The sequence below is a fragment of the Mus pahari genome, chromosome 20 (assembly GCF_900095145.1).
Source record: "Mus pahari chromosome 20, PAHARI_EIJ_v1.1, whole genome shotgun sequence".
Classification (NCBI taxonomy): domain Eukaryota; kingdom Metazoa; phylum Chordata; class Mammalia; order Rodentia; family Muridae; genus Mus; species Mus pahari.
In genome coordinates this window covers 45,743,785-45,760,955 of record NC_034609.1, presented here as the reverse complement: position 1 = coordinate 45,760,955, position 17,171 = coordinate 45,743,785, and the positions used below count along the sequence as shown (strand labels likewise).

General features: G+C 52.6%; 1 protein-coding gene across 1 annotated transcript; it reads right to left on the bottom strand.

The window, feature by feature from the left end:
• Position 1: 1 nt before the first annotated feature.
• Cdt1 (chromatin licensing and DNA replication factor 1) lies at positions 2–4,645 on the bottom strand. The gene is made up of 10 exons (XM_021220534.2): positions 4,405–4,645; positions 3,856–3,999; positions 3,630–3,781; positions 2,967–3,164; positions 2,726–2,871; positions 2,531–2,628; positions 1,484–1,672; positions 1,056–1,208; positions 764–965; positions 2–434 (listed from the first exon to the last, which is right to left on the bottom strand). Exons 1-10 carry the CDS (start codon positions 4,618–4,620, stop codon positions 274–276), a joined length of 1,659 nt encoding a protein of 552 aa, XP_021076193.1. The 5' UTR covers positions 4,621–4,645; the 3' UTR covers positions 2–273.
• Between the last annotated feature and the right edge of the window lie 12,526 nt (positions 4,646–17,171).

Here is a 17,171-nt window from a genome sequence, read left to right as displayed (position 1 = left end):
TGCCTGCCTAGGCTTCCACCTGGCCCTTGATCTTGGGTCTTGACCATACCTAATGCTTGAGTAGTTTGCGCAATGGCCATCCAACATACCCTACTCTCCAGAGCCTACTTCCCCGAGAGCTGAGTCTGGGATACCCCAAAGCCTCAGGAACCAACTTAACGCCAGCGCTTTGAGATCCATGGGCACGATAGCTGCCCACACTGGCAAGGCTTAAAGGCTTAAGTGCGTTGAGTACTAATGAAAGAAACAGGCCATCCGGCAAGGAATTCAAAGTCACAGCCCCGCGGCGTGGACGTGGTGGGTCAGCCTCGCAGCGAGGCCAGCCAGGTCGGCAGCCTTGTCCAGCTTGACGTAGGTATCTGTGCGGATGTGATGCAGGCTGAGCCAGTCCGGCAGCAACTCGGCCAGGAGCAGCAGGTGTTTCTCCATCTCCCCTGCACAAATGGATCATGGGTTTAAACCTAGGTGCCCAACACCCCATAATAGGCCTTTGTCAAGGCTTAGCTACTGCTATGTACAGTGGATCCAAGCAGAGCCAAGAGCCATGAGGGACACCGCTCAAGTACCAGGAGAACACACAGCAAAGAGGCAAGACACCCGTGCTCCGAGCCTGGCGAGCAGGCCTGTAAGTTGCAGAATTGGGGATCCCCAAGTCCACGGCAGGCAAACTGCCCCTGGTCAGAAATAGGCCCAGCTCCTTGCCAAGAACAACACAGTGAGCATGACCATGCCCACCCTCACCCCTATCTTGCTCTGCACAAACCTGGGCTCAGGGCAGTTTGGCAACTCTCCACCATCCTTGCACAGACCACCTCCATAGTGAGTGCCGGCTTCCGCTCAGACACGAAGACACTGCGCAGCACGCGGGCTAGCTCTGGCAGACGCTCTAACCGCTGCAGCCGAAGCTCCTGCTCGGGGCACCGCGTCATCCTTGCCAGCTGCTTCTGGACCTCCTTGGCCCTTATCTGCATGGGGATGGGTCAGCAGCAAATGGTCACCGAGGAAAGCCCCCTCCTGTCACCGAGCTCCCCCACTACCAGCGGCCCAGGACTCACCCGCTCCAGCAGTGCTTGGGACACACCCTTCAGGGCGCTCGGAGAGGCAGCAGGTGGGGTGGCTGGCGGAGTGACCGGGAGTGCTGGGGTAGAGGTCCCCGGGCTACCGGGCTCGGCCGAGCGCAGGGCCAGGTTACTCAGGGCCTTCTCCATCTGCAGGGTAGGCACAGGTCAGAGGTCACAAATGATCCATGAACTCCCCAACCTCATGAAGGCTGCTCTTTGCACGGTCCCCACCGGAGCATATACGCACAGCCAGATGAGCCGCATGTGTGCGTACAAAACACACCTTACTTCTTTGTGCCCTCAGCTGAGGAAGTATCAGGTAACCCGAAGGCACTCACTCAGCTGTTACCTCCGCCCTCCCGGGCCAGGCAGCCATACTCCCTGAGGAGAAAAGAATGAAGTGACAAGTCAGAGAGCCTCACCCTGGGTGTCATCAAGCTCCGGGCACGGGCCAACACTTCCTGGGCAGTGGTGAGCTTCTCTGTGACAGGAGGCTGGGGCAGTTCAGCTGGCTCGATGTCAGGCACCTCATCCACATTGAAGCGCGGGTGCCAGCGGGTCAGCTGCTCTTCTGGCACCTCCATGGGGGGGTTCAGTGAAGCCAGGAAGGCCTGAAGGAAAGAAGGTTGGTTGGGCCACTCACTTCAGTATTTCCAACCAGAAAAACCACCTTACTGTTCTGTGCCTAGACACAGCCAGGTATAGTATGAAGAGAGGCATGTTTCTAACACATGGCCATGGTTGACTAAATGATACAAACACCCTCTCAGGGTCTCGAGGTTATCCTGAGCTCCCCAGTTCTGGAGTTCCAGGCAGCTTGCTCCAGCCTATAGTGTAGGTATCAATCCTCCTTACATTTATTTATTTATTTTGGTTTTTCGAGCCAGGGTTTCTTTGTATAGCCCTGGCTATCCTGAACTCACCTTGTAGACCAGGCTGGCCTCGAACTCAGAAATCCGCCTGCCTCTGCCTGGGATTAAAGGTGTGCACCACCACGCCCGGCTCCCTCCTTACATTTAAAAAGAACTATAGCAAGGACTGTGATGCTTGGCCCAGGGAGTGGCCCTGTTGGAGTGGGTGTGTGGCTGTGGGCACGGGCTTTCAGACCCTTATCCTAGCTGCCTGAAGCCAGGCTTCTGCTAGCAACCTTCAGATGATGATGTAGAACTCTTAGCTCCTCCTGTACCACACCTGCCTGGATGCTACCATGCTCCTGTCTTGATGATATTGGACTGAACCTCTGAACCTGTAAGCCAGCCCCAATGAAATGTTGTCCTTGTAAGAGTTGCCTTGGTCATGGTGTCCGTTCACAGCAGCAAAACCCTCACTAAGGCAGGGATTGAGAGGAACCTTTCTTTATATTTGAGGCCAGAAGAGCAGCTGCATGGGGAGCAGAGTAATTAAGGCCACTGTCCACTCAGAGCAGGGACTGAACCTGCTTGACTGCCTCCAGAAACCCAGGCCCTCACCTTGTGGTGCTCCTTGACGCGTTCCACCAGGTTCTGCCGGAAGACTTGCCGACGCTGCAGGAGGCACGTGGCTGTGAGCTGGGTAGGTCCACCAACCTCTGTAAGGCAAAAACCATGGTGAGCCCTGGCCCGTCCAACTGCCCATCCACAAGTCCAAGAAGATCCAGAACGCCCAGGGCCTCGCCAAAGACTCACCCTGGCCCAGCAAGGGCTCAATGGTGAGCTGGTAATCGGATCTCTTGACGCTGTCCTTGAAGGTGGGGACATTGCACTCCTGGCGGAAGCAATACGAGGCAGGATACACCGTTTTGATCTGGCCCACATTGCGCTCTTCAAAGCGCCTACGGGAGAGAGGGCAGAGTTGAGAGGGACCAGGCAGGCGGGCACTAGGGATGGACACCGGGGGCAGCTAGGCCCCCTCCCCCACATCACTCACTTGCGCATCATCTCCTGAACACCTTGCTTGACTTTGGCAAAGGTCACAGTCTCAGAGCGATTATGAAGTATGCTGACGATGGTGTCCATGCTGCGGAACATCTCGGCCAGTACCTGATACTTGTACGGTAGGACAAGGCCTGGGAGACCAGGCTGGGCCAGGGCATGGAAGCGCTGGTAGGCAGGAGCTTTCTCGACACTGTCAAAGGGGGGGGGGGCATTCCCATTAGACTATCAAACCACACGGTTTGACACCTCCTCTGCCACCAGATCACACGGTAGGAGAGGAGACTGTGACCCAGAACCCCAAAACTACCCACTTGCAAAGTCCCAGCAGATCTAATGCTACCTGTGAGGGCAACATCAGAAGGAGACAAGACGCCTGCTCCACACACTAGCTCTGCGCCCTCAGCTCGGAGAGCCAGACAGAGTCACAGACAGGCACGGAATCCACAGGGGTTCACAGCACTTAGAAAGAGCCAGGGGCAGGAGTGACAATGTCCTTTTCAGGTGGGGGACAAGGGCATAGTGGTGGGGAGGAGGAGACTGGGATATGGTCCAGGTAATCCGCCTCCAAGTCCCATGGCCACCCACCCACTCAGACCCCACGGCGCCCGCCCAAGGCCTGTCCTCTCCTGGACCTTGTGGCCCCACCAGGACTCACCATGGTTGCTCCGTGGGCACCTTGGCATCTGGGGTACTAGGCTCCACAGCATTCTCTTGTACTCGGGCTCTCAGGGCCCGTGCCTGGGCTCCCAACTTCCGTACCCGCCTCAGGCAGTTCTGGAGCTCGGAGACAGAGTCCTCTGATGGGACCTGGGGACATAGGCACTGTCAGTTCTGCAAGTTCCGCACACCCCTGCCCACAGCCCACCTTCAGGCCTCCTCACCTTGCCCCGCTGCTGACCGACAGAAACAGTGGCACTCTTTGTTCGCTTGACGGGGGATGGGCAAGCAGGGGAGCCGGGCTCAGCTGGAGGGTTGGGCTCAGCTGGGGAGCTGGGCTCAGCTGGGGAACTGGGGCAGGAGGAGTCCTGGAGATTAAGAAGGCACAGAACAATAAATTGGGTGGGTAGGGGTACCTGCTCGGCCTGCAGGCGGGCGGGAATCAGGCGCTAGGGGGTGCCTGTCTAGTGAGATGCTTGATGAAGCAGTTAGGAAAGACCCACCTGGTCTGACCCTCCGATGCCCTCTCTCCGGTTCAGGCGCTCCAGCCCAATTCTTTGCATACCACCCACACCACCACAATCATCCCCGCCAGCTGCGGCTTCCCCGGAAGCCCAGGTACCCCCTGCCTACGTCAGCAATGCCCTGGGGAGAGGAAGGAGCGCCCCAGCCTGCTCCCGACTCTATATTCCTCCAGTCCCCTGCCTCGGCGCCCGAGAACCAGGATCTCCTGTCCTAACCAAGGGTCCTCTGGGGTCCCGCGCGCTCCTCACCGATCCAGGCAGCCGTAGCCTCCGGCGCGCGGCCGGCGCGGGCTGGTCACTCCCGGGTTCGGCGGGGGGCCGGGCGCGCTTGCGGCTGCCGCTCCGGGTGAACGCAGGAGCCACGAGGCCACCAGAGCTCGGGGTGAGACAGATCGACTTGGCCCGCGGAGTCGTAAGGCTCGGGCGACGGCACGCATAGAAATCGGTAACACGACTTTGCGCCATGGCGCCAAAAAGGTAGTTCCCGCGGATTCCGCGCAATTTTCGCGGCTTCAGCCTCGCCCCGCCCAGGCCGTACCACCACGCACAGCTCTGGGAGGGGGGAAATGTGCGTGCTCCGGAGCATGCGCGCTAGTAGGCACCAAGAGACGCATGCGCCTTGCCGAGCCACCGCCCCCGCGGCCGCTTTGGATGGAGTGACCGAGAATGGGAGCGGCCGGGGCTGGAGGGCTGGAGGCTGGAGACTGTTTGACTCCTGTGCGCTGGCGCGCTGGCGTGCGGCGTAGCACAGCCGCCATCCGCGTCGTTTCCGCGCGCTGCTGGGCTGTGGCGCGTAAGGTTCTCAAAGCCACTTGGCGCGCAGTGTGGACAGCGGCGGCTGCGGCCTGACAGCTCTTGGCCCAGCGAAGAGACGATCACGTGAAAGGGAGACGCTTCTGCTCCTGTTGTTCCCATTTACAAAAAATACTAGCCCGGTCTCGAAGGCTAGCCAAGTAGCTGGGTCTGAGTCACACGCAACTGCTGAGTGCCCGGTCCCATGCGCGAGATGAGTACCCAGGACGACTCATGCCGCCGAACCGGCTCCAAAAGCATCTCACTTTCCAAGCCACATCCGGACTGCAGAGGTTGGAGTTACGCCTTGGCAGGAAGCGGCCTAGAGACATGGGAAAATCCAGAGAGGCCACGCAAGTCTGCGTTTCTCATCACCTGGCAGTCACCCACCCAATGCTCCCAACATTTCTGGAGGGAGTGGCCATGCAGACAGTACGATGATTTGGGGCAAAGGTGGCTCCCATGAGGGTGAGGGGACAGCGGAGAAGCAGGCCCTGGGAAACCTGGATAACTGTAAGCACACGCTGCACCGAAGGAGACTTCTCAGGAAGTGGGAGCATGCACAGTCCAGCGCATCAGGCTAAACTGCATCTACAGCTGTGAAGTAAAGGACTAGAATTTAGACGTTTGGAGACTTGGTTGTTCCTGCCTCCTGAGCATGCTACTCCCTGAGCCTCCTGGCCAGCGTCCTTTCTGGAGGCTTAGGTGCAGCCATAGTAACCATTCTACATCCCTGCCAAGTGGGCACAGCGTTGGAACCCCTCGGGAATTCTTGGTTTGGCCCAGTGACAAGACAAAGCCAGCTGCCTCCTGGTCGCAGCTGATTAGATAAATGACACCTGGCTGAGCTCATCGGATGTTCTAGAATCAGAGAAGGCTCTGGAGTAGGAACTACCACCTGCATACTAGTGGCCCCCCGTAATGTAAGACATCGAGCAAACAAGGGCAGTTCCCGAGGCAGCGAGCCAAACCCAGCAGCTTGAGCGTTTGGGAATAGAGTCCCTTTCTTTGATATTTACAGTGATGAGGAATGGAGCCCATGCCTCTGGGTATGCCCATGAGGGATTTTCTAGATGAGGCTAATTTGGATGCCACCATTCCAAGGGCTGGGAATTAATTTCCCTGACTGAAATTAATTTAAAAAAAAAAAAAAAAAAAAAGCCGGGCGTGGTGGCGCACGCCTTTGATCCCAGCACTTGGGAGGCAGAGACAAGCGGATTTCTGAGTTCGAGGCCAGCCTGGCCTACAGAGTGAGTTCCAGGACAGCCAGGGCTAAACAGAGAAACCCTGTCTCGAAAAACCAAAAAAAAAAAAAAAAAAAAAAGGGGGAGAAAGGGCATAGGCGTGGAAACCCGGCAGCTCGCACATGTGACCGAAGCACTATAGAGGCTTCAGGAGGAGACTCAGCTCTACGCTGGTCCGGGGATACGTGAAACCCTGTCAGATGGCTTTTAAAAAATTAAACTAGTCCAGGCAGTGGTGGCAAACCTTTAATCTCAGCTCTTGGGAGGCAGAGGCAAATGGATTTCTGAGTTCAAAGCCAGCCTGGTCTACAAAGTGAGTTCCAGGACAGCCAGGGGCTACACAGAAAAACTGCGTCTCAGAAAATAAATAAATTTTAAAAATCTTTCTGCTTCTTGACTTTAATCCCAGCAGGTATAAATACAAAGTTCCACGTCAGCCAGAACTACAGTGAGAGACCCTGTCTTGTTGGGTTTTGTTTGAGACTATGTAACTGGGGCTGTCCAAGGAACCTGTTTTGTAAAAAATAAAAAAATCCACGTGAGGAGTGATTAAAGCCACTTGAGGAAGGAAGGGTTTTTAGCTTTTAGCACATGGTTTGATAGTATGGTTCATCATGACAGCCAAAGCATGGTGGCAGGAGCAGCTGGGCACACTGAACCACGGTCAGGAGAGATGAGGGCTGCGGCCCAGCTTGCTTTTTTAATATAGTTCATTCAATAGTGACACACACACATACACACAGAGTGGGTCTTCCCTCCTCAGTTAAAGCTTTTTGGAAACATCCTTAGAGACACACCCAAAGGTGTCCATGGTGACTCTAAATCCAGTTAAGTTGCTTTTGTTGGGTTGGGTTTTCATTGTTGTCACAACAATGAAAAAAGTAACCATCGTCTCCATCCTCATCTTCACCCTCATCTCCATCTTCACCATTCTCCTAATCACCCAAGTATGGGTAAGGTTGCCGTAGATCTCAGTGTTGATGATAGCCATGTTCCGGCTTTGCCTGACTTCCCTAGAACCCACCCTGGTTCCCTGAGACTTGCTCTCTGCCAAGCTACAACCTTGATACCTTGATACGGTTACAGAATGATTAGCTTGCAGGCTCTGCTCATCTGCTGTGTCCTGGTGTCATCTCTAAGAAACAATGACAAGAAGCCGGGACTCTGCAGCACTTCCACTGCCTTCAGATACATTTACTGAAACTTCAGATCCAAGTTTACTGAACAGATGGGCCCAACTCCCTGTGGTTGGAATGGCTTCTGTCTTTCATTCAGAGGGCTTCTCTGGGTCAAGCCAGACGAAGCAGCTGAGACTCAAGGCATACAACTGGTTAGCCAGGGAGCTGGACTTCACTCCAACTTCCAGCTCTCCACCCCCTGCTCACCGTCCCTGTCCCAGATAGGAAGCAGTAACTGATGCTGGAACACAGGCTTATGAAAGCACTCGGGAACCGCCCACTGAAGATCTCTTAGTCACCGGCAGCCACAGCCACGGAGAAGCTCTTTGTGGTCTTGGCTTTTCACTCAAGGTTTGTGGCCAGAGCTAGAGAGGCAGCTTTCACCTTCAATGAAGGCATCTGAGTCTTAGTCAAGAATGATCTGCACCCGATTCCCTGTCTGCCAGACAACCCTGGAATCACTTATGGCTGGGATAGAGCAGGATGGAAGGGGAAGGCCCTACCAAGCGCCACATGTCCACGTGACACCAGCAGTTTCTGCTCCCTCCAAGACTCCCAATTCCTCTAGACAGTTGGAGGGGGGGGGTCGTGTCTTGTGGAACCTGCTCCACAGCTAGGTTGCTATGAGACTCCTCAGAGGAAGAACCTAGAACCTCGTTTTATCTCAGGGATGACAAAACACCTCCTGCGCTGGGAAAGCATTAGGTGTGGAGAAGGCTGATTCTGCCTTCACTACTCTTAGTTTCTTTTCTGTTGCTGTGATAAAAACAGCTCTGGAGAGAAGTTATTTGGCTCACAATTTCAGGCTTCAGTCCGTCATAACAAGGAAGTCACAGCAACAGGGGGATGGAGAGGGAGCTGGTCACATGACAGCCAGTGTCAAGCACAGGGAACAATGTAGCAGTGGACACGTGCTCAGCTTGCTTTCTCCACTTACACAGTCTAGGAGCTCCTGCCAAGGGAATGGTGTTACCCATAGTGGGCAGGTCTTCCAATTAACTTTAATGAATGTAATCAAGATATCAAGATTATTCTTTCTAGGCATGCCAGACAACCTAGTGGCCTGCCTGGGGGGGGGCATTCTACTCTTTTTTTCTTCTTTTTTTTTTTTGTTTTGTTTTGTTTTTCGAGACAGAGTTTCTCTGTATAGCCCTGGCTTAAAGACATGCACCATCGCTGCCTGGGTCTGTTCCTATTCTTGTGTGGGCATCTGGCATTGCTCTGTTCAATAGAGGCGTGGTGTGAGCTGGGTGGTTTCAAGTTTTCAAGGCTAGTACAAAACTGAGTAAGAATCAGGTGGCAATAATTTAGTCAAACTTTTATTTTGTTCTCAATTGTGTTCTGTTTCTATTTTTATATGTGCTTCGGTGTTTTGACTGCACGCGTGTCTGTGTGACGGTGTCAGAACCCCTGGAAGAGGAGTTACAGTCATGAGCTGCCTCGTGAGTGCTGGGAATTGAACCCTCGTCCTCTAGAACAGAGCTGGTGCGCTTATCCGCTAAACCATCTCGCCAGCTGTGACGGTTTATATCTGCTCGGTCCAGGCAGTGGCACTGTTGGGAGGTATGGACTTGTTGGAGTAGGTGTGCCCTTGTGGGTGTGGGCTTTAATACCCTTGTCCTAGCTGCCTAGAAACCAGTCTTCTGCTAGCAGCCTTCAGATGAAGATGTAGAACTCTCAGCTCCTCCTGCACCATGCCTGCCTGGATGCTGCCATGCTCCCACCTTGATGATAATGGAATGAACCTCTGAACCTGTAAGCCAGCCCCAGTGAAATGTTGTCCTTATAAGAGTTGCCTTGGTCAAAAGGAAAAAAAAACAAAACAAAACAAAAAAACAACAAAAAAACCAAAAGCCAGGCAGTGGCACTCGCCTTTAATCCCAGCACTCAGGAGGCAGAGGCAGGCAGATTTCTGAGTTCAAGGCCAGCCTGGTCTACAGAGTGAGTTCCAGGACAGCCAAGGCTACTCAGAGAAACTCTGTCTCAAAAAAACAAAAACAACAACAACAACAACAAAAAAAAAAAAAAAAAAAAAAAACAAACAAGAGTTGCCTTGGTCATGGTGTCTGTTCACAGCAGTTAAAACCCAAACTAAGACACCAGCCCCTGTTTTGTTTTGTATGGATCTTTTACCTGCATGTATATGTCACATGCATACATTGGCCGTGGAGGCCAGAAGACATCAGATCCCCTGGGTCTGTAATTACAGATAGTTCTGAGCTGCCATTTGGGTGCTGGGAATCAAAACTGAATCCCCTGAGAGAGCAGCCAGGATTCATAACCACTGAGCCATCTGTCCAGCACAGGTCGCAGTACTTGCAATAATTATGTTATATCAGTTATGTCCCCAAATGTCTTTCAAAATAAAATAAATCATTTCTTTATGTATTATTTGGTTTGTTTGAGACACAGTCTCTCTTCAGAGCCTGGGCTATGTAGATCAGGCTAGCATGAGCTTACAGAGATCCACCTGCCTCTGCCTCTGCCTCCTGATACTGAGATTAAAGGCATGCACTGCTACATTCAGCTTATTTATTGTTTTTGACAGAGAGTCTCACTATGTGGCCTTGCTGGAACTCACTATGTAGTCCAGGCTGGCCTCAAACTCACAAGAGGTCTGCCTGACCTCTGCCTTCCAAGTGCTGGGATTAAAGGTGTTCGCCGCCATGCCTGGATAATATCATTTTTTTTTCATGGGACATTTGACAGTTTCCTTTATTACCAGCCACCCAAATCATCATCTTGATTGTCATCAGCGTCACCGCCATTAACTGTCACCGCCATTAACATCCTCAGCATCAGCCCCTCTGCCATTATCATCCTGATGGTGTTTATAGCTCCATCTCTGCCGATTGCATAGCCTTAGGTCGAGGGAGGGCAGAGCCCCTCAGGATTCAGTTCCTCTCCTGTGTCTCCTGATTCAGATGGAGCGGTAGGACTTGGTGGAAGTAGGGCTTGGTGAGAAGCTTAGCATAGACTCTGTCAACAGGAAGTGACTTGCGGCTGTCAGCCTAGACAGCCGCCCACCCCTGGCCACGGGTGGAGCTGAAAAAGTTCCATGGGCACAGAGTCCCCACTCGCTGCACAGTCTCCTAAAAGTGCCAACCATGACACAGGGCCCTGAGCACACAGCCCCGTTCCATTTGGTGGAGGGTCACACGGTTATAGAAACAATTGGATCTCAGGGTTCTGTGTGCAGGTTCCCTGCTTGAGGGCCACGGATCAGCTGGGTGAAGGTACCCTCTGTCTTATCTGCTGCCTGCTACCCTCCACTGCCCCCCGATGGCCACATACTTGGCCCCTCCTTCTTGGTCTTTGAATTATTTATAAGACCTCAAGAGGGGGCAGGGGTTAAGAGCACTGACTGCTCCTCCAAAGGTCCCGAGTTCAAATCCCAGCAACCACATGGTGGCTCACAACCATCCGTAACGAGATCTGACTCCCTCTTCTGGAGTGTCTGAAGACAGCTACAGTGTACTTGCATATAATAAATAAATCTTTGTGCTGGAGTGAGCGGGGCCAGAGGGAGTGGAAGTCCTGAGTTCAATTCCCAACAACCACATAATGGCTCACAACCATCTGTACAGCTACAGTGTACTCATATACATAAAATACTTCTGAAGGAGAAGGAGAAGAGGAAGAAGAAGAACAAGAACTCAAGGCACCAAGGCATCCTGGCAGTGCCTCAAGTATTTCCCCAACCTGCATGGCTCATTCTCAGAGAAAGCCAGGCCCGAGTGATGAGACAAGCAGGCTCAGGCTCATCCCTGCTTTGCTGCTCCTTTGCCTGAGCCTTCACTGTCCCTGGAGGAAGAGCAGAAACTCCCGGAAGCCCAGAAGATCTCCCAGTACACCTTAGAGTTCCACATACCTGCAGCCTCCGGACCGTCAGCTGCTTAACGTCTATTATTATGGGAAGCTCCCATGATTCCCTAGCTCCTACAACATGCCAGTTCATACTCAGTGCTTCATTTCCTGTTTCTGGGAGAGAGTCTGCACGGCCCAGAAGCTGGAGAGCAGCTGATGTAGTTGTATCACAGGAGAATGGGTTTTGTTTGTTTGTTTTTTCGAGGCAGGGTTTCTCTGTATAGCCCTGGCTGTCCTGGAACTCACTTTGTAGACCAGGCTGGCCTCGAACTAAGAAATCCGCCCATCTCTGCCTCCCAAGTGCTGGGATTAAAGGCATATGCCACCACACCCAGTATAAGTAAATCTTAAAAAAATAATAATTTTTTTAAAAAATGAAAAAAAAAAGATAAAGTCACTCAGGAAGCTGAGGCAGGAGGATTGCTTTAAGTTTGAGCTATAATATGAGACTCTTGTCTCAAAAAAAAAAAAAAAATCACTAAATAGGCATGCTGCCCTAGCCTTTAATCCCAGCACTCGGGAGGCAGAGGCAGGTGGATTTCTGAGTTTGAGGCCAGCCTGGTCTACAGACAAGTTCTAGGACAGCCAGGGCTACACTGAGAAACCCTGTCTCGAAAAGGGAAGACCAAACCAATGCAGCATATTCAGGACCTGCATGTGAAACTCACCCCCTCTCCAAGACAGTGTTCCCCCACCGACCTTGCTAGGTGAACTCTATGCCTGCGCCTGCCTGCCTCTTAGGCAGAGCAGAACAGACTCCACCTACAGTAACCGTGGTGGCTGTGATGTGACAGTGGAGGCAGCAGCTGTGATGTGGCAGCTCCGACTCCTTTATTCGGGACTGGGACAAAGGAGAACACTTCCTAAGCTGAGGCCCTTGGGCTTTGAAGTTGTGTGGCTGGATTCGAGACCTTGGAAGTGAGCCCGGGGCATTCATAGGATCTGAGTTAGTGAGTTAGTTCTACGCCATAGACGGGCCCTACACTTTATCCTACAGCGGAATGCTGGCTAGACAATGACCCAAACAGAATACATGGAATCATTTTGACCTTCCTCCTGAGGCTGGGATTAAGGTAGTAGTAGCTGAGCTGTGTGAGGCATGGGAGGCAGGGGAAGCCACACAGAAGGTAGAAGGCACAGCATGGCCTCATGGTGACCGGCACAGAGCCTTTCGGCCTTTGGAGAGGTCCTGCCTATGGTAAAGAGGAAGAGACAGACATGCTTTAAGGAAAGAGGAAGACCCCAGGCCCTGGGAGGGACCTAACCAGGCAGATGGTGGCCAACAGGAGGAGCCAGTGGTGGATCCCACCCCAGAGAACACATTCTGATGTTCTGACAGTCCATCCCCATCATGGAATCTAGGAGGGAATTCTCAGCATTCCTGCACCAAGCTGTGCCTGAGAACCTCCTGAGTACCTACCTCTCCTCTTGGCTTGTTCCGCCTTCAGACGTGCCTCCCTCCGCACGAGGAGATGATGAAGGAGACCTGCAGGCGATCGTATCTCTCAGTGACCCGTTTAAAAAGCCAGCTCAGGGCTGAGGAAATGAGATGTCGTCACGGAGCCAGTCTTTCATTGGCAGCAGGAGTGAGGCATGCTGGTTGCTGGCAGAGGCCCTCGGCCTGTGGACGGATAGCCCTGTCTTCAGGTCTCCCCTTGATAATAAGAAACCCATTATAGGGGCTGGAGAGATGGCTATGCGGTTAAGAGCACTGACTGCTCTTCCAAATGGTTCTGAGTTCAAATCCCAGCAACCACATGGTGGCTCACAACCATCTGTAATGAGATCTGACTCCCTCTTCTGGAGTGTCAGAAGATAGCTAGTGTACTTACATTTAATAAATAAATAAATCTTTTGAAAGAAAGAAACAAAGAAAGAAAGGAAGAAAGAAAGAAGCCCATTATAATTAGAGACCAGCCTAATGAAGGACTCAAAGAATTCAGAGGCAAGAGAGAAGTCCTGGGGGAGAGTGAGGCGTGGCGGGCCAGTGCAGTGGGTGAGGTGTTGAACCCCCCAGGGACCCTGGCTTTGAGGTCTCAACAACTGCTGCAGTAGGTGACTGAAGAAATGGGGAGTGACTGCCCCTAGGTGTGGCTGAGGAGGAGTTTTGTTTTGTTTGTTTGTTTTTTAAGATTTATTTATTTAGTATATGTAAGTACAATATAGCTGTCTTCAGACACTCCAGAAGAGGGTGTCAGATCTCATTACGGATGGTTGCTCTCTCCAGCCCCATTTGCTCTGGCCCCACTCGCTCCAGTCCAAAGATTTATTTATTTATTATATGTGAGTTCACTGTAGCTGTCTTCAGACACTCCAGAACAGGGTGTCAGATCTCATTACAGGTGGTTGTGAGCCACCATGTGGTTGCTGGGACTTGAACTCGGGACCTTCAGAGGAGCAGTCAGTGCGCTTAACCGCTGAGCCATCTCGAGGCGGTTTATTGTAGCTATGACGGAAAGCAAAGCCAGAGGCATCTGGAAGGGTCCAGACTGAACGTGGCCAGCAGACTGGCCTGGGCCATGAGAGGAGAGGGGGTGGAGGAGAGAAAAAGAGGAAGGGAAGAAGAAGAAGGCCAAGAGTGCATGGCTGAGGTTACAAAGGATCACAAGGTGGGGAAGGGAAGAGGAAGCCTAACCCTAGGAAGGGGGGGGGTTAGGGTGGGAGGAGGGGAGAGGTGCTGGGAGAAGCCACAGGTGTTGAATGAAGCCTAACGGTAGGAACTACAGGAAGTACATCAGGGACAGGACATTGTACACACACACACACACACACACACACACACACACCCATAAAAGAGCCACACACACATTGCAGGCGGCCGGAGAGCAGTCTACCACTGAGCCACACCCCCCCAAAAAGGACTGGCGGCCTGGAACACAAAAGAAGCAGAACTGGAGCCAATGGTTCCTGGGGCAGGTCCCACAAGGAGCAGTGTGAGAGGCAAGGAGGACCAAGCGGGCAGACGGGGCTCTAGGCTAGGCTGGGCTATCTGCATGAAGCTGGGCACGCAGTCATAGTTAAAAGTGGACATATGTGGGCACAGGTGTGCCACAGACATCTCCTCCATGCCAACCAAGAGCCATAGCAGGAGGTGGACATGGCGGGGAGGGGGGCATGGTTAACATTGAGGCTGCCATGAATTCATTATTGTCTATGGATACAAGGAGTGCAGCTTGCTGGTGACGGCCAGCAGTCAGCACATTGCCGCGGTGTCTGACCTCGGCCTTAAGGATTCTCTGGGACCAGGTTAGTTCTCTGTGTTGGCCCTGGAGATGCCAAGTCACTGAGATAGCCCTGGAGCTCTCAGACCTGTGGTACTCCAGGGTCATCCACCTCAGCTGCCCAGACATGGGAGTAAGCACTGGGCAGTTAAAGGGCTCATATGACACTCAGAAGAATTAGGAATTGAGGTGTCATCCGGGTGGCTGTAGGGTGAAGGGAGACACTCTGGGTGCTCTCCCGGGCGCTACCATGCAGTGCACAGTGGTTAAACATTAAAGATTGTTTATCCTGAGATCTGTAAGTACTGGTCATTGTCACTGTGAGGAGTGACATAAAATCAGTAGTGGATAGACCCTGGATGCCCAAGTCCTTTTCTCTCATCTCTGCTCCTGACCTAGGCCCATGGGACTTGAGAAAAGGGCCATCCTGGCTGTGGCCAGCCTGAGCATGCTTTCTGCCCTTCCCTGAGAAGCATGTGACTTATATCTGGGCCAGTGGGAGTGCTGGGAGACCCCTGGGCACCCTCAGCCCTAAGAAAGCCAGGCCGTGAAAGGATCAGACAGGCTTCCAGAGAGCAGCTGGGCCTTTCTTTGTAACCCCTCTTGGCACTTCCTGAAAAGGAGGAAGGGGTGGGGTTTGCTCAGGGCCCTACCCCTGAGCAGGGCCTGCCTCCACACCCAGCTGTGGGCAGAAAAAGGGTGAGAGGCAGCGGGTGTATGGGTAGCCAAGTCTACACACAGGCCTGTCCCCTCCCTCCTGGCTCTGAGCAGGTCTTGGAAGAGGCCATGCTGTGGTTCCCTGCCTCTAAGAGCCACAATGGGGGAGTCAGCCCTAGGAAGGAGGTCAGGGAACCCTTAGCAGGGCTGGGGAGCAGGTAGGAGAGCTGTTAGCACCTTCTGGCTCTGGATTGCCGCGTTCCAGTGTTGGCCTGTATTGGAAGGCCTGTCCAGGGAAACTAAGCCACTGCTGCTTCCTAGGAAAGAGTGCAATGGTGCAGGCTGGCCTGTCAGTTACAGCTCTTTTGTGGCCTGTCTAGAAACAACCTCAGTGAGACATTTGTGTGGTTCAGTGCAACCCCAGGCTTGGGTCTGGGCCATCACCCTCCAGTCGGTTTGGGTTTATCCCTCCGAAATCCCCCCTCCAGTCTTGATCTGGTTTCGCTGTCTAGCTGGGCTAGTATAACCACAGGCATCCTTCTGATGCTAAACTCATTTGGAAAATGCAGATGACTAATCTGGCTGCCTTCCCCCATCTTCCTCACATGAGTGTGGGCTGAACCCTTGCTCCTGTCCCCAACCCACTCCTGTTAGTAATTTGCCAAAGGCTCCTCCTGACCACAAGCCCTCCTGGCAGGCTTCCCAGAGGGGTCTCAACTACCAATCTCATTTTTTCTTTATTTTTTGAAAAACATCTATGTATGTTGAAATCAGAGGGCAACTTCTGTGAACTGATTCTCTTTTCCCCATGTGTGTACTTAGGGATCCAATTCAGTTAGTCAGACTCGGTTGTAAGCATCTATACCCACTGAGCTGAGTCATCTCTCTGGCCTTTAGATCCCTAACTGTTTGTTTGTTTGCTTGTTTGTATATTTATTTAAGACTTAGTTTCCGGTAGCCCAGACTGGCTTTGAATCCTCCTACCTCAAAATATCCAAGTGTGGAGATTATAAACCACCACGTCCAGCATTTTGCTTGTTTTAAGACAAGGTCTTAGCTGGGCAGTGATTGTGTGCACCTTTAATCACAGCACTAGGGGGGAGATTCAGGTGGATCTCTATGAGTTCAAGGCCAGTCTTGTCTACAAAGCAAGTTCCAGGACAGTCAGGGCTGTCACACAGAGAAACCTGTCTCGAAAAAACAAACCAACAGACAGACAGACAGACAGACAGACAGACAAAAGGCATATTTGTGCCCTGTAGCCTTGAGTTTGCTGTGCCTCTCCTGCCTCTGCCACCTGAATGCCAGGCTCACAATGTGTGCCTACTGTGCCCAATTTCAATGGCCAACCTTCTAATTCCACCTGGCATTTAAGAAGTAGGAAGGTTCTAGATACAACTCCAAATAATAGACATGGACTTGGGGTCCTCAAGACTTGGGTCCAGTGTTAGCATGAGCAGGGACAGACTTGAGACAGGTCTTCAAGTGGGAAAGAGTGGGCAGAGGCCTCTGGGATACTGCCAGGCTCTGGAAGGTGAAGGTGTCTGTAAACATGTTCAGTGGCTGGCTGGTGTGAATCCTTTAAACTTATGGCCCCTGGAAGGGAGAGGGACAAGTGTCACTCCAGGTGTGTTCCCCAACATGAGTGTCCCAGGTCCTCTCAACCCGGAGAGGTCTTCTGGGGCCACCAGCTGCTGGTGACCTAGATGGAGGATGGAAGGAGATGGGAAGGCCCTATCTCATGGGGTGGCATTTGATAGAGCCTGTATCTGTACCCAGGCCAAAACAGCTCTTTGGAATAGTCCTGTGATCTGCAGGCAAAGGCAGGTATGAGCCAGCTTTCTATGTGAAAATTTCTGTTTCCAAGAATGGGAATTGGCGCTTGGTAGAAATGTACTCAGGGAGCTGAAATAATAGCTCCCCAAATATCACAAAAACAAAACAAAAAACAATAACAAAAGCCTGTTAGGGCTGGAGAGATGGCTCAGTGGTTAAGAGCACCGACTGCTCTTCCGAAGGTCCTGAGTTCAAATCCCAGCAACCACATGGTGGCTCAC

Coding starts and splice junctions, on each gene's coding strand:
- Cdt1 (XM_021220534.2), bottom strand. CDS start 4,620: ATGGCGCAAAGTCGTGTTACCGATTTCTATGCGTGCCGTCGCCCGAGC. Junction 1,209..1,483: donor GGAGCTTGATGACACCCAGG/GTGAGGCTCTCT, acceptor CCTACCCTGCAG/ATGGAGAAGGCCCTGAGTAA. Junction 966..1,055: donor CCCAAGCACTGCTGGAGCGG/GTGAGTCCTGGG, acceptor ATCCCCATGCAG/ATAAGGGCCAAGGAGGTCCA.